This window comes from Sinocyclocheilus anshuiensis, unplaced genomic scaffold (genome assembly GCF_001515605.1).
Source record: "Sinocyclocheilus anshuiensis isolate Anshui unplaced genomic scaffold, SAMN03320099.WGS_v1.1 scaffold1341, whole genome shotgun sequence".
In the NCBI taxonomy this organism is placed as follows: domain Eukaryota; kingdom Metazoa; phylum Chordata; class Actinopteri; order Cypriniformes; family Cyprinidae; genus Sinocyclocheilus; species Sinocyclocheilus anshuiensis.
The window spans coordinates 1,258,833-1,279,888 of NW_015553274.1; the positions used below are offsets into that span (position 1 = coordinate 1,258,833).

General features: G+C 38.5%; 1 protein-coding gene across 2 annotated transcripts in view; it reads left to right on the top strand.

Annotated features, from left to right (window-relative positions):
- The window catches only part of LOC107668228 (signal-induced proliferation-associated 1-like protein 1), an 84,482-nt gene that overhangs the window by 57,296 nt on the left and 6,130 nt on the right, over positions 1–21,056 (top strand). For both annotated transcript variants that reach the window (XM_016460030.1, XM_016460031.1), the window contains exons 6-15: positions 1,034–1,137; positions 1,410–1,567; positions 7,899–8,478; positions 9,056–9,330; positions 10,596–10,886; positions 11,027–11,179; positions 11,423–11,547; positions 18,216–18,313; positions 19,541–19,980; positions 20,276–20,500. In XM_016460030.1, coding sequence (XP_016315516.1) covers positions 1,034–1,137; positions 1,410–1,567; positions 7,899–8,478; positions 9,056–9,330; positions 10,596–10,886; positions 11,027–11,179; positions 11,423–11,547; positions 18,216–18,313; positions 19,541–19,980; positions 20,276–20,500 — 2,449 coding nt within the window. The remainder of the gene's footprint in view (positions 1–1,033; positions 1,138–1,409; positions 1,568–7,898; positions 8,479–9,055; positions 9,331–10,595; positions 10,887–11,026; positions 11,180–11,422; positions 11,548–18,215; positions 18,314–19,540; positions 19,981–20,275; positions 20,501–21,056) is intronic.

Below are 21,056 nucleotides of genomic sequence, written 5' to 3' on the forward strand. Positions count from 1 at the left end.
TTGTTAGGTTATTTCAAGTCAGCTTTTGGACTTTAATCCCTGTTTTTCCTCGGCCGGGTCTCCGTGGTGTTGTGATGCAACATATTCACATAGCAGCAGCGGTGATGAGAGCGCGCGCTTGATAAACAGTTTAGAGAGGAGAAATCAATCTACATATAATATATTGATCACAGATAATTGGTCACTTTCTAAATAATAAAAGTATAGTGCATCCACTAGTAATTATATATAAATAATTTTTTACCGATGCAAATATGTTAGAAACGATGCATCGCGATATAAATGACAACTTGTAGCCGATATGCCGATGCACCGAGCGAATCGGGTAATCTTCCCATCACTACAGTCTATTAGTCTATAGGGCTAGTTAATTCATTCTAACAGGATCACACTCAAATGAGTCTGCAGCACGTTCTAAATGCGGCACTCCACTGTCAGCGGTTTATTGACAGTTGGAGGTTGTGATTAAATGGGAATGGATCTAAACACCAACAATCATCTCCTGTTCTATCGTCTACTTTGTTTCAATTTGAACCGAGTGCCCTTATTTGAGAGCCAGTCATGCATGCCGTGCCTGGCAGCCGTGCTCCACCTCTCCCCTGTGACCTAAGGAATATTGTCTCTGATCACATGCATGTTTTTAATTCCATTTATCAGACTTGACGTTTTGGGCGGCAGAGTTGTCTGAAAGCTTTGATCTCGGTTTGACGGATTAGGACATGGTTTCGGAGTCAGGTGGGAGTATAGAGATTGGGAAGGAGGGACTGAGGAGAAGATGATTTTGTACCGCCATGCTTCTGTGGCCACGGTCCAGAGTGAGAACTGAAGTATCCTATTTGTGAACAATAGAAAAAAGGAGTCCTATAAAGGCAACAAGTCAAGGAGTGTTAAATAAATGAGACTGGATGATCAAAGGCTTTAGACTGTATATTCCCTTCAGACCAAACAGAAATCCTTCTTTGTTTAACAAAAGAAAAGCAGGTGGTCATATAAAAGCCGTGTATGAAAGGTTAATGTGAGCTTTTTCTTGCAGCGGACTCTACCGGAACACATTCTTTGTACACAACTTTTAAAGACTATGAGATCATGTTCCATGTGTCTACAATGCTGCCCTACACGCCCAATAACAAACAGCAGGTAAGCTGTCCAAAGACAAACACCGTTGCAAAAGTTGATCTTTTTACCTTCATTGTTAAACTATTACATACACCACCGTTTAAATGTTTGTGGTCGGAAGGGTTTTTTAGGAGTAATTAATACTTTTATTCAGCATAATGCATTTCTTTCCAGTATATTTTTATTTCAAAAGTTTTTTTAACTTGCTTCTTTTAAAAAATTTTAAACAATTGTACCTACTCCAGACTTTTGAGCAATAGTGTATACTGATTTATGTTGTTTGTGCTTTATAGCTGTTAAGGAAAAGACACATTGGAAACGACATAGTCACAATCGTGTTTCAAGAGCCCGGAGCAAATCCCTTTAGCCCCAAGAACATCCGATCACACTTTCAGCATGTCTTTGTGGTTGTACGAGCGCACAACCCATGCTCTGAAAACACCTGCTACAGGTGAGTAAATTGGACTTTTATTTAGCTGCAAAAATTCACACTTTAAATTCTAAGTGGGTTTTTGAATTTATTGTAATTGGTAACGGTGCATTTTGCGTCAACACCACACACGATGACTTTCAGTCTGTGGTAGCAGCAGTGCTCAACACTGTACGATACAGTGAAACCAATGTAGACTAGTGTTGTATTGAGTCAGTTGAAGAGACTCAGGGTGTATTCACACCTGTCTTGTTTGGTTCGACTCAAGTTCGTTTTCCCCCTCTCTTTTGGTCAGCTGAAGAGGTGGTCTCGGTCCGGTTCCAAACGAACGCTGGTACGCTTGAGAATTTCTGTCCAATGAATGGATGACCTTAGCACACGTGTGGTTTTGTTTACAATTTCTTGTTCACTTACAAAAAGGGCATTGTGAAAGCGAACCACACCAAACAAAAAAAAATCAACATTGTATTTGGTCCGGACCAAAGCAAGTGAACTAGCTGACTTTCCTGGTGTGAATACACCCTCAGACAAATCATTCTACAGAATCATTTACTGAATAGATCAGTTACTGAATAGATCAGTTACTGAATTAACATCGGACTCTCTTACTGAACCGTAACTTTCATTAATTTCTCACTCTAAACTGAGACCTGCTGTGTGTACTTAACCCTCTATGGACCACATTATGAAATGAGGTTTGTGATATGTCCCATGAGACATTGATGAGTGGAATTTGTATTCCTGTGTTGATGAATTTTCTTTTGAAACAGGAAATTTGGGTGGGACATTGAAATCATTCTTTTTAGGCTATAATTGCATCACACCATGAACATGATTGGTTTGTAGATGTTGGTGTTATTGTATTGGGACATTTTCATTCCCAAGAGCATTTAATTGGACACAAAACTGTGTAATAATCAATATTTTTGGTCTGTTTTTCTGGAATAGAAAGACTGTAAATTGTAAATGCATTTTTCTGCTGAATTGCCTTTTAGTTGTCTGAGCTGGTAGACTTGAACTAAAAGCCACAATTTTGATTACATGACTGGTTGTTCATAACACTTGTAGCGTAGTTGAAAGGTTTTAAAGAAATTAATACTTTTATTCAAGTACACACTAAATTTATTAAAAGTGGCAGTAAAGACATTTGTTACAAAACGTTTCAAATACTGCTGTTTTTTTTTTACTTTGTATTCATTTATTTTAAATGATAATCATATTTAACAATATTACAGTTTTACTGGTTTTTTTTTTTGGTTCAAATAAATGCAGCCCTGGTGAGCATAAGAGACTTCTTTCATAAACATAAAAAAAATCTTACAGACTTCTTTCAGACGAATCCAGTCGGAGTTATATTAAAAATTGTCTTTGATCTTTCAAGCTGTTTAATGGCACTCAGCGGGTGTTGCATGCATCAGTCCAAAATAAGTTAAATAAAAAGCGCCCATCCATTAAAAAAAAAGTGTCTCACACGGCTCCGGGGGGTGAACAGAGGCCTCCTGTAGCGAATCGATGTGTTTTTGTAAGAAAAATATCCATATTCAAAACGTAATATTCTTATGGGCTAATTTTCATTTTTGGGTGAACTAACCCTTTAAGCTTTTGAACAGTAGTGTACATTTCAATGTGTTCATATTTTAATATTTTTTTAAAATATAAAAGAGTAATTTTCAATTAAAAATATTGGCCAATTAATTTAAAACCAGAAACCAAAAACCATTAATTTATCAGTCAGCCTGATTGTAGTGGTGTTGTTTTTGGTTTTATTTTTGGAGAAATTGATTTTCTTCCTGCCCATGTTGGGTTATGTTCTTGCTTGATATCCTCTGGCCAGCTTATTATTCTTGTCGTACAGCACATTACCCAAGAGAGCTCTGCTCTTAGCCACTTCAAATGAGCTAGGCCCACTTAATTTCCTTCACGCCTACTGGGGGCTGTTTATCAGTAGGATTTGTTGATCGTTGCATTGCTTGCAGTCCAACCTCGAAAATGCTACTATGAGTCAAACAAAAGACAAAATGTGTGCTTATGTGAACCAAACGGGCAACAAATATTAAGTTGATTATTGATATCTTCATTGTGACTTACTCCCTTAATCTTTCACTCACATACTCGCTCGCTCCCTCTCTCCCTTGCTTGCTTTCTGTTTTGCCTCATGAAACTAATAGAGGTTTTAATTGCTTATGGGCCTCATTGTGTGTCGTCTTAATTATACCCAGTAGGGAGCCTCATCGCTGTTCAGCTCTGAAAGTACAGAAGTTACAAAGACCCATCCTGACCGAACTTCTCTGGAACAATAAGCTAAACGGAGCACACAACAAATGAGAGGGCTGCATGCACACCTTTGCCAACTGTCCTCTCATGAGAGCGGCTTTATTGGGGGCCTGTCGCTTAAACCTGACAACCCTGCTCCTCCTTCCCTGACGGACTCCCTCCCTCTCGTAGCCCCTTCATCCTCACAGTGAATTCTTCTTGTGAGCTTGAATTTTCCTCAGCTGTGGCCACTCTTGCCATATTAACCTGCTTTGACCGTATAGACAAGAATTGAAATGGAAGTCAGGAAGTGGAGCAGGTGGGTTCAGCGGGTCTCGGGTTTTCATTTGTGAGCATGTAGCGTGGCTGATTAATCATGTAAAGGTGAAACACGGGTAAGAAGAGTGATTAAAGGTGTTTATGGGAGAGCATTAATAATTTATATGCCCTCCTGTTGTTTTATTGGCGGCTGTTGGGTGTACTGAAGTGGTTAACACTGTTCACTGGAGCCCTATAATTTTGGCAGACAACCTCTCAGCCACCAGTGAAATGGCAAGGTAGATGGTAATGTTGTACAAAGTGGAAGCTGTTAATGCTTTTTTGCAAACAGTCTATACAGAAGCATTTTCCTGCATCGCTATTGTGACGCCGCTGATTCTACAGTGTCACAGAAAAAGCAATTATGGTTTTGTGAGGTTGCAGTCTGAATTAAATCTGATGGAATCTGCAGACTTTTGCAGTTTTAGCCGTAAAATCAGAAAATAGATTTAAACATGGTGAAATGTGTTCAAGCTCTTTTTGGTAGCTCAAAACATTTTTGAAGTAGCTGAAATATTTCATAAACTTTTATAGTTTTTATAGAGTTTTATGAATGACAGGTCTTATGATTCTATGGACATTTGCTACAGGTTCCTTGTTGGACTGACAATAATAAAGATTGGAATCTCTGAAATGAGACAAAATCAACACACAGATTTTATTTAATATTACTTCCCATTGCATCATCTTTGCAGTGTAGTTCAATTCATGAAAAATTGGTGAAAAATACCCTAAAACATATCGTGAATCAAGCAAATTTCTCTCAAGAGTACAGTACTATTCAAAAGTTACTTTTTTAAAAGAAATTAATACTTTTTATTCAGCAAGGATGCATTAAAATGATCAAAAGTGACATTGAAATATTTAGTGACAGTAAAGGCATTTTACAATGTTACAAAAGACTTCTAGTTTAAATTAATAGTGTAATAAGAAATGTATCATAACTCCAAATCAGCATATTAAAATGATTTCTGAAGGAGTGATGGCTGCTAAAAATTCTGCTTTAAATTACTTTTTTTTAAATATATTAAATAGCAAACAGTATTTTACTTAAAGAAATGATCACATGTTACAGTAAATCTTTTATTTTTATTATTTTTTTTTTTAGAAAACACAGTATTGTTTACAAAAACCTTGAATGTTATGCCGGAAATTAGTGTATCAAGATTGGGTTTGTCCTTTGAACAAGTTTACAGTATGTGAGAACTCTGCTCTGTGTATGCGATACTTGTACACCTGTGTTCTTTGGTTCCTTGCTGTGGGCAGTGGATGCTCCACCAACCCACACGCTGTGTATTTTTACTTCAGATATGTAATCCAGTTTGCCTCTCCACCTAAGCCAAGGGGGTCGGCTACAACAATAAAGTCAGCCCGCTTGCTGTTAGTCACTGAATAACCGCTCAATGCCTAGAAGTGGATTATGTTTGGATGGAATGTGCACTACTCTATTCTGGCTTTTAAAAAATGTTGATGACTGATATTGTCCACACTATCATACAGAGTTTGTTTTTTGTATGCCGTTGGTGAAGCGCAACTGTGGGTGTTTGGCCTGCTTTATGCTTAAACAATATAATGCAGAGATTTAAAATAATAGAGTAATTGCAAAAAAAGTTTTGTAGGTTTTACTACTATGATAAGTTGGTTACCACTTGGCTATACCTTGTTTTTTTTTTTTGGAACCGAACCATGGTAATGCCATCCTGTTCACAGATGAGATGTGAAAATGTGTGACAAAAATGGGCTCTGTCAATTATGGAAAACACACATCCCATTAACACTTGCAGCAGTTTAACACTTCCATTTGCTTACACTAACAACTCTTTACTCACCGCTTGTCAATAACATGCATTAAAAAAGTTATTTCAATGTTTGTTAGATGGGAGAGATTTAAAGTATGCAGTTACAAAAAAAAGTATCATGATGTTTGTTATAGGGTGTTTCATGGTAATACCATTATATTCTTTTGAAATAACTGGTATTATCAGGTAAATACCATGATATATATGATTATGATCATCATTAATTACTAGGGATGCACCAATACCACTTTTTCCAGTACTCGCCTAATACCGATACTTTTATTTTTGGTACTTGCCGATACAGAGTGAATACCAATACTTTATTGCATTTGTACATTTTTTAAATATTGGGTACAGAAACAAAAAGAGTATGTATATTGTTAGTTGGTTGACTTCATTTATCAAATAGATACAGTCAAACCAAAATTTATTCAGACACCGCATGCTGTCAACCAGCTTCATGCAAACCTGAACTTTTTTTTTTTCCTAGACTGTGTCTGAATAATTTTCGGTCCCAAATTTGTACCAGTTTTGGTAGTAGTCCACTGTATGAAGAAATGTTGGGTATAATATGTCAGTTTACTTTATTTTGCTATCCTCACTTACATAAATTAACTATAGAGTCCTGCACCCACTAGTAAAAAAATATAAAAATTATATCTGGTCTCTGAATAATTTTTGGTTTGACTGTATATCCTTTTATTTTCACACTTAATTATGCCCATTAAAATGTATTTTACATGTTTTTGTAACTTTCACCGTTCATTTTTTTGCTCTATGGTACATAATCTTTATTTTAATAACATTAGAGCTGCTCCATTGCAGCGGCTTAGTACTGTAATCACGCGCTTTGCTGTAATAATGCAGGGAACCACTCGTTATAAATCTCCTAACTGTGATATTTCCAGAAATAGAAGTTGCGTTTATTTTCATCTGAAACGTGCTGCGATTTATATTCCAAAGCCACTCATATAATGCAGAAACACTCAAGCAATCGGTGCATCCCTATTAATTACCATGGCGTGCATAAAGGACCTGTGTAATAGTTTTTATCGGTCACAAGGGTGATTAATTTATGGCTCGATTATTGTGAGAATCAGGCCAGCAAACTTCTGGTTACCAGTGTCAGTCTTCACCAAGTCTGTGTTATTTATCCCTGCAGGCGAAGAAAGAGAAACAATATTACTGAATTAGATATCAACAAGTTATTCATCTCAGTCCGTACTTCAGCAAGCTGCTGGTACTGTGGGAGAGAAGTTTATGTTGTAATGAATTTGCAAGCTAATTTTTCTACCACACACGTACATGTTTCCCCTCAGTGTTTTTACAGATGAGTCCCACGCACAGACAGCAGTACTTTCTTTGCCCCCCCCATCTCTCTCTATCTCTCTCTCTCACCAACTTCTGGGCCTTGCTGTTCTTTGTCTTCCTCCTCCAGTATCACTTTAGATTGAGGTAGTGGCTCTCTTCAGTCCAACCTCATTACTGCTATGCCTGGCTAGTTGCATACGAGTTCCAAACATACCAGACAGAGCAGGAAGCTTTAGATGTCCATGCCAGAGGCTTAATGAAAAGAAAAAATGGGGGAGAGATGAAGCAAGTGAGGTAGAGAAGAAAGGTTTGAGATGGAATTGAATTCAAAATGTTTTTCTGTAGCATATGAGGAGTCCGTCCAAGTTTACTAGCACTGTGTGTAGTAGTCAACAGCATAATACCCATCCATGCTGTTTTGTTGATTTCCTATTCCCATTTGGCAAAGTATTTGATGTCCCAGCTGCTACACTTCACACTTTGACTCTTAGTTTCATCATTTCCATAGCAGCCACATTGTCTTTGGAATGAATTTCGTTCATGCATAAACATGAGGGCCTTTAGGGAAGTTTGAGGATGGTTTAGCAATTATCTTGAGCATGTGATGAGCAATTTGTCTCATTGTTTGAAATCTTGTTTCCCCTCCATTATCTCCACCCCCTCATTCACAGCGTGGCAGTGGCTCGCTCACGAGATGTACCTGCCTTTGGACCGCGTATTCCTGAGGATGCTACGTTCCCGAAGTCCACCATCTTTCGAGATTTCCTGTTAGCCAAGGTCATCAATGCTGAAAATGCAGCCCACAAGTCGGACAAGTTCCGCGCCATGGCCACTCGGACGCGACAGGAGTACTTGAGGGACCTGGCCGAACGCCATGTTACAAGCACGCCTATCGATCCTTCGGGCAAATTTCCTTTTATTTCTCTGGCCCACAAGCGTAAGGAAAAGACCCGGCCATATTTTAACGCAGAGCTGCGTAGCCCAGGGGCCATCACCTGGCCTGTTTACGCCGAGGACCACGGAGCCGGAGGAGAACTGGAGGCCCTGCTGGCCATTTCAAATGACTTTCTAGTGCTGGTGGACCCAGAAGCCAAGGCTGTTGTCTTCAACTGTGCTGTCCGAGATGTCATTGGTTGGACGCTGGGAAGCCCTGCTTCCATGAAGATCTACTATGAACGTGGAGAGAGCATCTCCCTGCGCTCCATCAATAACAACACTGAAGACTTCCGCGAGGTTATCAAACGTTTAGAGGTAAGTTTGGAGTTGCTTGACAGTATCATGACAAATGTTTTTTTTTTTTTTTCCTGAAAGTTTTCAGTCACATGTACAGAACATGGACCTGAGATCTCGTTTTTTTGGTTCTTAATCTTTTTCGGGTTATACCCACGTGGATTTATAACTATCAAGCTTTCACACAAGCTTAAAGCAGTTTTTTTTATGGCTGTGCTGTGTATGATTCATTGTGTGAATTAATGGTGTTTAAGAGAGCCTTTGCATAACTGTGCAGTGGCTTGAATGTACTTCTGATTTGGCCCCCTGCCCATTATGTCACTCTTGAAGTGCAGGAGCTGTTGCCATGGTAACTAGTACTCTGCGAACTGAATGCTCATGATCTCCATCACAGTCATGAAACTTATTAGCAGAGCTTTCTTTATACATTGCAGTAGGGTATAATAGCTTATGATAGACATTTTCAATCCACTGTGCATTTTTGACAAGGTCTTGCATCCTTAATAGAGGAAATCTGTTTCTAAATTGCATAAAATTGCTTTAGAAACCAGAAAATTTTTCAGTCATATCAATCTTTTATGTCACTCCTTTCTCTCAGCACCTCACTAAAGGCTGTGAGACATCTGAGATGACCTTGCGGAGGAATGGCCTGGGCCAGCTTGGTTTTCACGTTAATTACGAAGGCATCGTGGCAGAGGTGGAGCCGTATGGGTATGCCTGGCAAGCGGGGCTAAGGCAAGGCAGCCGGTTGGTTGAAATTTGCAAGGTGGCTGTGGCAACACTTTCACACGAGCAAATGATAGACCTGCTCCGCACCTCAGTAACTGTGAAAGTTGTCATCATACCGCCCCATGAGGATGCCACTCCTCGCAGGTAGGTCTGAGTATCAGTTAAAGTTTTGATTCATTATTTCTTGAGTGAATCCTGGTAAATAAGTGGGCAGTAATTATTTTTGTCAGGTAGAAAAGTAAACCACTCATTCCAAGTTTTGCAATAAGACAATAATACAAAACATTGCACCTTTGTGCCCACACATGCAAACCAAAATAGAAGAGATCTGCCTTCCCAGTCTAGGCTTGCCTGCAGGCACCGTGCCAACTTGAAGGTTATAATGATCAGGGTCTAAACTACAAATAATAACCGGATTTTTATTTGCGTTAACTGTTCTTTTTTACAGTTTGGTGGTTCATTATTATTATCTTTCGAACCTTTTCCATTTTTGACAGTTTGTGTTTTTGTCTAAATTAAAACTGACACTCTTTTATATGTGGGTTTAAAACTGCCTTGAGCCACAAAAGAGGTACAGTATGAGCCTGCATAGGTGATGCTTGACGCCCAATTTGTTTCTTGACGTATTTATTCTGAGTTAGTTACTGGATTCAGTACTCAGTTGTTCTAAAATTACAGTTTAATTTGTCATTTTTAAAGTTTGAAAAAAAAAAAAAAAAAAGTTTAAAGACCTGTAAGGTTTATAGTCCTTACAGGGAGAATGCTGTTTATTTTAGTTAGCATTTTAAAATATATTAAAATAGAAAACAACTCTTTGAAAATTGTGCTAATACAGGTGCATCTCAATAAATTAGAATGTCATGGAAAAGTTCATTTATTTCAGTAATTCAACTCAAATTGTGAAACTCGTGTATTAAATAAATTCAGTGCACACAGACTGAAGTAGTTTAAGTCTTTGGTTCTTTTAATTGTGATGATTTTGGCTCACATTTAAGAAAAATTGAGATGCACCTGTATATCGCAATATTATTGTTTTGACTGTATTTTTGACCAAATACATGTCACCTTGGTGAGCATAAAAGACTTATTTTAAAACATAAAAAAAAAATCCTGATACACATGTACATAATATGTACTTATTATAGTGATTACAATAACTGGGTAAAAACAACAAGGCACTAACCCTGAACCTACCCCTAAACCTAACCTTAACCCATGTAGTTACCTTATTTTACCCATTATTTAAATAGGTGAGTACGTTGTAAGTACACATACTGTAAAATAAAGTGCAACCAAAAAATCTTACCGACCGCAAACTTTTGATCGGAAGTGTACATAGCTAATTTCACCTTTAAGAGTAAATCAAATGCACTTCATTGCCACTAACTGCCTAATTCATCGTCTTGCAGGGGCTGTTCAGAACTGCACCGCATGCCAGTCGTTGAATATAAGGGCAGCACTGAGAGCGGCTCATTTGAGTACAAGTTTCCTTTCCGGAGCAATAACAACAAATGGCAGCGCCCCTCGTCCAGCCCACAGCAGTCCCTCACCGCCTCACCTCAGAGTCAAAGTGGAACCCCGAACCGTGCCGTCAGCCTGGGGGCCAGCATGGGCAAGACCCTCTCTGCCGAGCGGCCTGAAAGAGCTGCCGCCATCCCCCGTAGTGTGTCCAGTGACGGCCGACCTCTGGACTCTAAAAGGTGTGTACGATGACTGCCTTTATGTAGTGGAGCTTTTGTTAAGTTGCTCTTCCCCGTCATTTTTTATTTTTTTTTGCTTGTACTTCCTGTCTCTCGTTTATCTGTATTTGTGTGTATCGCTCTTTCTCTACCTCTCTCAGGATGTCTCCAGGTTCTGAGAACTATGCCCTGACCTCCTCTCTCATGTTGGGCCACTCGCCGCACAACCGCAGTTCCCCCAGTAACCTCTCCTGCTCCAGTGACACGGGCTCAGGGAGCTCCGCTCACTGGAGGCAGAAGTCCATGCCAGAGGGGTGAGGCTCTACAAAACACCACCTCTTACTGTCTACCTCCTCTTTTTCTTTGGTTTCTTTTAAGCTCTTAACTGTCCATCCCTTAAACCCAGTCATCTCACCGCTTTATCTGTTCAAGCTTTCACACAGTCCTTTTTTTTTCACAGTTTTTTATGACAAGATGGCTGTGGCATCGACCGCAAAATGATGCATGCGATTGACAGCATATGCATGTTTATGTTTATGTTTATGTTTCCGTTACAGATTTGCGCACAACAGGCACTCTCCTCTCCCAGCGGAGCGGCAAATGGGGGCAGAGGAAGGAAGCAGCGACAAGTCGACCCCCAGCTGGCCCAGAGTGGAGGACAGCTCTGACAGACCACCATCAGGTCAGACCACACTCCATCAGTGATGAATTATTCAAAGGAAGGGGGATAAATGTAAGGTGTCTGGAAGTAAGAGGGGAAAGATCAATGAAGAAGCACTGCTGGAAAAAATGAATGAGCTAAACAAAACTGTTAACTGAATGAAAGGTTAACCCTCTGGGGTCCGAGGGTGTTTTGGGGCCTGGAAAAGTTTTGACATGCCCTGACATAGGAGAATGGAGAGAGAAGAATGGCAGTAAATATTCAAAAACAAGTTTTTGAAACACATGATGACAAAAATAGTACTGCTATTACTGGGTTCTGAGGCCTTTTGTGCTCGATATTTGAATGAAGCATGATTATAGACTTCTAGACTTCATGCATCAAAGGATGACGACATTCATAAACCCTCAGGACACAAAATTGAAATTGTACTTTATTTAACAGTAACACCACCTCCTCTAAGCAGACTTCAAGCATTTCTTAAATCAGATGCTTTTATCAAGCTTTATTTGAAAATATCACTGTTAGAGCTGAGTATCAATGCATATTTCCAGATCGGATTCAGTTCTGTTTCACAAGCTTTTGGTTTGTGTTCGATTCTGATTCTGATTCATTTTTCAGTTATGACCATATTTCAGTTACAATGTCCATTTTGCCTGCATATGCAACAAGTAGTCTCTCAGCTAATGATGTAAATTATACAGAGAACTTTCTGATTTTGTACATTCAGAATAATGTTATTTTAAAAATTAACAACAGGCAGTTCAATTGCTATTTATACAGTATAACAGTTATAACCGATATATCCGCTTGCTCACACCATGTTTCCTTTGCAGTGTTCTTTTAATATTATTTGTATACTATTATAGATTTTATTAATATTTTGAATGAGCTTTATTATTATATTTTCAGTTTTTATTTTTAGTTTGTTTTAAAAATGTTATGTGCTTTCATCAATTTATTAGTTTTAGTTTTTTATATTTTTAATATAAGAAATATTTTCATCAAAAAATTATCTTTTTTTGGTTTAAGCTTTTTAATCTAATATTTCTCTCTTTTTATTTCAGCTTCATTTTAATTACTGAAAACAATGTTTTAGTAGTTTTATTTTCAGTTAACAGTTACAAGACTGATGCTACAGACATGGTTCCTCAAATCAAGTGGCTTGTTGAGGAAATGTGTGCTATTACCCAGACTTACAATTTTTACCTGGTCTATGATAAAGAGGGCAAAAAAAAATTCCATAGACTTGCATTGAAGGAAGGATCTGGGTATCAGAACATCAAAGAGACTTGAGGGCAGACTCTTTTGACTTGAGCCTGTAAGTAACCATTTAGAACACATTAGTAACCGCATAGCAATGTGCAGGCAACCACCCACGACACCTTAGCATAGTGGTGGCCACACAGGCAAGCGCCATTCAAATTCACTTGAATATATGTAAAAACCTTGTCTTTCTTCTCAAGTGATTTCATTAGAAAACACTGAAAGTGATGTTTTAAGAACTCAGGCAAACTCTTTAAAACAGACGTGCTAGCATGAAAACCAGTGCATTGGAAACTTTTTCTGAGGGTTTTAGTTGCCTTGCTGTAGGCTATGTGGTTTTGTTATCCACCTGGCCTTGACAGGTTCCTTTTTTTGGGCCACACTTGTTTTTGACAGCAGGTTGGCTCCATTCGGTCTTCTCGCCCTTCTAACACACAGCAGATCATCTGATCCTTCCCTCTCCCTGAATACCTCTCTCTTATATAACCGTGGTCAAACTTAGAGTGCTTGATAGATCAAGCATTGCCTTTGAAAGTAAGCTGTGTCCAGTGAAAAGCAGCAAACGTAAACGTTGTCTCTGAACAGCAGGCTATGTATGGGTTCAAGCAAAGACAGAAATACCTCCTCTTTCCTGCTGGTATGGTTGTGTAAGCAGTGCTTTGTGTGCCTCTAGCACCCCCCCCTCTCACTCTTCAAGGTCCAAGTGTGCTGTGACTCACACTGCCACCCCCTTTCTGCGTATTTTTCTTGTTTCTCTTCCTCTCTCCATTCCTCGGCTTTTCCACATATCCTATTTGACAGGAATATTCCCGTTTTTTTTATAACACTGCAGGACTTGCAGGCAGTCTTGCTGCCTCCACTGTGTCTGTCTCTCACATTCTGCCTCTGTTTATGTCCCCTCTTTTGTATATTTCTCTGAAATAATCTTACAGTTTTCAGCTTCTCTGATTGTTGTGGTCCAGCGGCCCACCTCCACATTTTGACCCTTCTTAGCTCCGCTATGTGACCTCTCAGAGACCCGGACTGTAATAGCAGGGTCCGGCCCACACAAAACACATCGGAGCCGTTTGGCCCAGTAAACTATATGACCCGTGCTGTAAATGTTACCACAGCCTAGAATTATACGCCGCTCTCATGATTGCAGAGGTCAGTCGCCAAATGCTGACCTGTCGGTTTTGTCTTTTGGGGTGGCTTTGAACCTCAAGAACATTAAATTCTTCCTAACTACTCTGAAAATTACTAAATTAAAAATAAATATTTTCTATTTTATATAGATTAGGCATGGGCCGGTATGAGATTTTGACGGTATGATAACCTTAAGCAAAAATATCATGGTTTCACAGTGTCACGGTATTGTTGTTACAGCTCTAAAATGTGTTATTTTTAAATGTCTGGGTAAAAAAACAAAACAAAATAAAAAAACATTTTTCCACTGAACACAATATATTTTATTTTTGAACAACATACAGAATATTTGGAACAGCAGTATTTGTTTATTTTTTCTTTGATTTGTTTCTGAAATGTTTGCTGAATTGTGGGCTGTCTTGAAGCTTTTGATGTAAAAAAAGAAAAAAAGAAGAAAAATAAAGACTGACATCTTTATTTAACCTAAATCTGTAATAACAGTTATTTAATTTTAGTTATGTAATATAGATATCATTTATATCATTTCATATCATTTATATCATTTCATATACATAATTTGAAATTATACTACATGCCTGAACGAAACAAACAGCAGAAGCTCTGAATGAGACGCAGATTCACTCTCTGACAGCAGGAGGCGCTTATGGTACAGCACATACAGCGTTTCCTTGGTTACCGCTGTAAACAAAGCAGCTGCGCTGAAACACTGCTTTAATGTCAATTATACAGAGACGAGATTAAAAGAAGATGCCATCTAAACTTTTCTGAAGACAGTCAGTTCCCCTCAGAAACATTCATATAAATTCCCAAATCAATATTGAGGATTTTCTTCCAATAGTTCGTGCATCATGAACAGTGAGTGATCTGCCTGCTACAGTATTTTTCTCTGTGCGTCCGTCTTCAGCGTCTCTGGCCTGTGTTAACGGGCGTTTACAGACTTCATATTTTCACATAAATGACATTTTGGAAAACAATTGCATTGCAACGCAGTTTGTGCAAGTCCAGAACAGAGAGCTTTTTGGTTGCTTTTAGTCAGATAACATAAAGAAAACGACACACATACAGCAAGATAATATAATTTCACTTACCTGGCCTATCACTTGAAGCAAACATCCATCCCTTCTTAAAAGTCTGTGTTAAAAGAGAGCTGCCTTTTGTGCCATTTAATTAAGCCGACTGCTGTAGCCTATACCCAGTTAGGCGTGTTTTCCCTTTTTTTTTTACATTTGTATATATACTGTTTGAATGACAGCTTGGTAAATCTGTTGGCGATCAAATATTCAATATCGCTACTCATTATAAGTACTTGGTACATTATCAGCGCAGCGGCAGACGTTCAAACTAATATCACGTAATTTACGTCTCTTTGATGATTGGTTGATATCAGAAGGGAGGCTAGCCTCCCTTGCGAGGGTTCTTTTCTCAACACTCCTCAGCGCTGAAGTGTTACTCTCTACACTGCACTCAACCTGAGGGATTCCTACACTTTCAGTCTTTGAGGAGACATGAAAAACAGCGCATACCGCAGGAACGGTATAACGGAAAATATTAGTGCTTTTGAAACCGTGAAATTTTCAAATCGCGGTATACCTTGTAACCGGTAATCTGCCCATCCCTAATATAGATATTTAATTTAAAACTGTTTAATTTAAGACATTATGCACCACTAAAACAAAAAAATATATATTTTTAAAGGGGTCATATGATGCTGCTAAAATGAACAGTATTTGGTGTAATGAAACGTTTATGCGGTTTAAGGTTAAAAAAACACATTATTTTCCACATACTGTACATTATTGTTTCTCCTCTATGCCCCACCTTTCTGAAACGTGTCGATTTTTACCAAGCTCATCGGTCTGAAAAAGCGAGGTGTGCTCTGATTGGCCAGCTATCCAGTGCGTTGTGATTGGCCGAATACCTCAAGCGTGAGACGGAAATGTTATGCCCCTCACCATACTGTGATGATGCCCTGTCAGAAAGGAAAAATTGAAATTGCATCATATGACCCCTTTAAATAAATAAATATAATAAAGTGAGCTAAAATAGCCCTGTTACACATGAAAACCGATTCTACGTATTAGTAAAATAATTAGTCAGAATCTTAGGATGTATAAAAAGAACTACTGATGAATAAACAATGCAGAAATTGTTATTAGAGGAAGACAGACATAAGAAGGTGGAAAAGGAAGAGAAGAGGGAGGGAGGCCAGTAAAAACATTTTTTGAAATCTGTTCTTTGTAGTTGACCATGTCTGTTTTCCTATGGAAGGCTGGAAGGCATGTGACATAAAAATCATATGAGGCATACAAGGGCTACGTTTTCCCATTTTTGGCAGATTTCTGACATTTTATGTTGCTCATTGACATCTGAGCTTATACTTTTCCCAGTAACTTCTAGATACTTTTCTTGAAGCAATGCTCATTTTTCTAAAGCATGTTAGCACAAAATAGTTTATTCAGGAATGTATTTGAATTGATTAAAGAGTGTTTGATTTTGTCTTAAAAGATTGTGGTTTGTTCAAATTGAGTTCAAGTTCTGATTCTGAAAAACAAGCAAAACTCAGCTTTGAATCGCTGAAGGGAGGTAGAGACAGGAAGTGGATAGGGTTGTAACGGTGAGGAAATTTTCCCACCGGTTAATCGACGTGTGACAACACCGGTAATACCGGTATCACCGTTGGGGTGGGGTGTTAGTTCGTTTGAGTATCCCTCTTTTCTTCGCTTTCAAATGGCTTGTAAAAAGTGCCGTGCGCATTTTACTTTCACTTTCAAATTAGCGGCAATTGAATTGACGCAATTCGGCGTCAAGCAATTGTTCGTTTGAGTTTTCCCTCTTTTCCTCTGATTTCTTGGCTTTCAAATACTTGAAAAAGCGTTGTGCGCATTTTACTTTCACTTTCAAATTAGTGGCAATTCGGTTGATTCAATTCAAGCAACAACAACGTCAAACTCATAGAACTTTTATTAACAGAACGAATAAAAATACACCATATATGCCTAATAAAATAAATTACTTAGGCTACACAAAGTTTAAATGGGTATATAAAACTGAAAATCAGCAAACACGGTGGAACCAAATAAATAAGAAACATAGAATGTTTATTAGCAAAACGAATAAGAAAGTTTGGAGGCACGGCATATACACCTTGATGTAAAATAAAATAAATAAAATACACAAAGTTTAAATAAAGTAATCAGCAAACACTGTGGAACCAAATAAATAAGAAACGAATGTTTAAATAAACTTCCAGTCAATAGGCTTTTCAAAATCTAAAATATTGCCAAACAGGCGCCTTTGCATTTCTTCTGCCATCGTCTTGTCTTTCTCAACTCACTCTTGTCAGTCAGCTCAACTCACTCTCCTCACATGATAAATAAAATCTGACTCCTGCTCCGTGGTGCACTGTCGCACGCTGCATTGAGCGTTTTGTTTTTAAAAGTGTCTGTCCTCTAACTGAACTAGGCTAAATGATTTTTGTTACTATAAAAAAATCAAAACGACGGTGGGGGGCGGTGCCGCGGTAGGCAAATGACGTAACCGGTGTTGCGGCTTAACACCGGTATAACCGAAAACACCGTCTATCGCAGCAAGCCTAGAAGTGGGGTGTCAAGATGGGAAGGAAAGCCTTTTCATAAAGCTCGAAAGGAATTGACCCCCTCTGACAAAGTGCAGTGGCTCATGCATGTACAAAGAAATTACCTTTTCCCCTAATCTTTTCACAAATGTATGTCCATAAAGAAGTCTACTCGATCATGTCTTATAGCCTGTGTAATCAGTCTGTGTGAACTGTGATGCACAAAGTGTCTGATATTTTAGAATAATTTCAAGTTTGTATCTTTTCTGACGTTCTGCTTCCTGTCCATCCATCCCCCTCCCACTCATGAAGTCTGTGTACTTTAAATGCTTGTGCTGGTCATTATGTAACAGCCAACAATTACACAATAGTTTCATTTACACTCAATATCCTGTAATGAAATCAGCACAGACTGCATTAGCTATATTGGTCAAATTAGATTGCTTGGAAATCAAACTTTTTTTTTTTTTGAAGGAATTATGTTTAATCATTACTGCATGTATGCATTGCTTGTGCGTACACATATGCATGTGTACTTTGGGCTTTGTTTATGACGTTGCTCATCTAAATGAGTCTCAAGTGTGTGTATGTTTCCTCCCTGCTGTTGTGCCCTCATTTTCAGTATTCACCAGTGTTTTTTTTTCTGTTAAGTACCGTCTAATGTCCTGTTTTCTAATGCATTCTTATCTCTTATGTTCTGTAGATGCTCCAGTCACTAAGTCTAGCTCGTCCTACTCAGGCGGCCCACGCATCCAGAGGCAGGAACAGGTCATTCACCTTTCACCCAAGAAGGGCAGCCAGGTGGGTTCTTGACTGCTGCATATAACCGCTCTCAAACCTCTTCACTAAAGGAGCTTTAAGTGCAGAGCATGACTATTCAATACCACAAACATTAGTTATTATTAGTTAAACATTAGTTTGTTAACACTAAGCTAATATGTTGGTTAGAAGGTTACTTAAAAGTAATCCTTTAAGAAAATGTTGAGGTCAACAAGATTTTTTTTAAGAAATGAATACCTTTATTCTGCAAGGATGCATTAAATTGATCAAAAGTGACAGTATCACAGTTTCCACAACAAGATTAAGCAGCACAATTAAAAAATATTAAGAAGTTAATAAAAAAAATTTTTTGAACATCAAATCATCAAGATTTGAATGATTTCTGAAGGATCATGTGACACTGAAGACTGGAGTAATGACAGCTGGAAATTCAGCTTTGCCATCACAGAAATAAATGTTATTTTAAAATATATGAAAATAGAAATAGTTATTTTGAATTGTGATAATATTTCACAATATTACTGCTGTTACTGCGTTTTGATCAAATAAATGAAGGCATCTTGAAAAACATTTCCAAATCTTACTGACCTCAAACTTTTGAACAGAAATGTATGAGAAAATGTACTCCTTGTATTCATGTTGGTTTTTGATTTTGAGAACACTTTTATACCATTTTCAAGAAAAAAATTAATTTAATTACTCTGACAATGTAATGTGGCGTAAGCATTAAGTAAAACATTTTCCTTACAAAACATTTTTCCTTAAAAACATGAGTTTACATCTTAATCATTTTTTCATAAAGTTTTAAAATACTTTTTCCAATGTAGAAAGTTTTTTTAATTTGAATCTATTAATTGATGAATCATTAATTGATGAATATCATTACGTTTTCGGGGAGTTGCACAACACAACCTGAACTAACCTTGCCATGTCGTTCTTGATTTTTTTTCCCTGGCTGATGAACAATAAGCATTTGTTTAAAAGCAAGCATTCATGAAGGTCTCCAGGGGTCCTCTCTATGATATCATTTCCTGTTTTATTTTTTGTGTGTTGATTGCACCACATTTTGTTGGTCAACTTTGATTTAGCAGACCAAAGTTTTTCAAATATTAATAAGCAGTTAAGCATTTTTGTTTATCGTTTATTTTTTCTAAGAAATGGCTCATTGTGGTGGGAAATCTAGTTTGCTTTGGTGTAGCTCTTTCTGAATACATGACCTTTTCAGTGCCCATTTCCTTTTTCTTACAGTCTGAAGGTCCATACTCCCACTCTAGCAGTAATACGCTCTCCAGCACCGCGTCTAGTGGGGGTCACAGCGATGACAAGTGGTATGATCTGGGCAGTGGAGGAATGGGAGACCAGCCGGACTCTGAGCCGAACGGACTGGGTGGTGGGTATCTGCAGGGTGCTTCAGCCGACAGCGGCATCGATGCTACATCATACGGCCCCACCCATGGGAGTTCCAGCTCTCTGCTGGCTGTGGGAGCTACTTGTGCCAGAGAAAGAGCTCCCTCACCTTGGCACAGCCCTACAGAAGGCGGCCGGAGGGTGCTTGAGAGGTCCCCTCCTGCTGCTGATTCCCCAGTGTCCCCTGCAGATGTGCCGCCTACTACCCGAAGCCCACCGACCCATCTACTGGTCCGGGATGGCAGTTCCTACAGTTTGAGTGACATGGCCTCTTATTCTAAGTATGTGTTTTGGTATGGGATTTTTTTAGCAGCAACTTAGCAAATACCCAGAACTCTGAGTTTTGCATCACATTTTGTTTCTGTAGTTAAATAACTACTTATTGCTTGAGTATATATCATAAATATGATCCAGAGTTTGAGTGTTAATTCAGTTCTTTGATATACTGTATCAAATGTTTGTACTAGGAATATTTTATACATATACTTTATATACATATACATACTATAAAGTATGTATACTATTTATTTTTTGCGATAGTCTAGACATGGTTTCCCTTATCTGGCTCTTCCTCAGCACACGCCACTCTGTCAGCCCTGCAGTCCTGAGCTCAAGCCATAGCTCCCCACGTGAAGAGTCTTCCTCAGCCACCTCCCCCTCCTCCTCCTCCTCCTCCCAGAGCTCAGTGTCACCTGGCCCTAAGAGTTTCTATCCGCGCCAGGGGGCCACTAGCAAATACCTGATCGGCTGGAGGAAACCAGGCAGCACCATCAACTCTGTGGACTTTGGGGACACGCGCAAGTAAGTAAACAAGCTTGGCTGTGGGTATGATGGATGGCTGAAAGATGTGTGACTGGATTATTAAGGTGTAAAGAAGTGATGTTTGAAAAGATAAACAAAGGCAGTAAGGCACAAGTTCATAAATCATGGACTAGTTACATTCCTGTTGGATAAATTTGTTTTATATAAATTTAGGTTTGATCTAGTTGTTTTTGCTCTCTCTGACCTTCCACTTTAGTGGCAATAAATGTGTGATCTTTTTGTCAAAAAATATTTTTTAGCTTTTGTTTTCCTCAGTGGCTCTTGTATTTTTGTTTGTTACCAATATGTGACTGCCACCTTCTGGAGAAGAAGACTAATAGTGAAATTAAATCTGTGCATATTGGTCCTGCTAATATGGAAATTGTTGCCTTAAAGGGGTCATATGATGCGATTTCAAGTTTTCCTTTCTCTTTGGAGTGTTACAAGCTGTTCGTGAATAGATAAGGTCCCTAAAGTTGCAAAGACTAAAGTCTCAAACCCAAAGAGATATTCTTTATAAAAGTTAAGACTCGTCCACGCCCTCCTAAAACGCCTC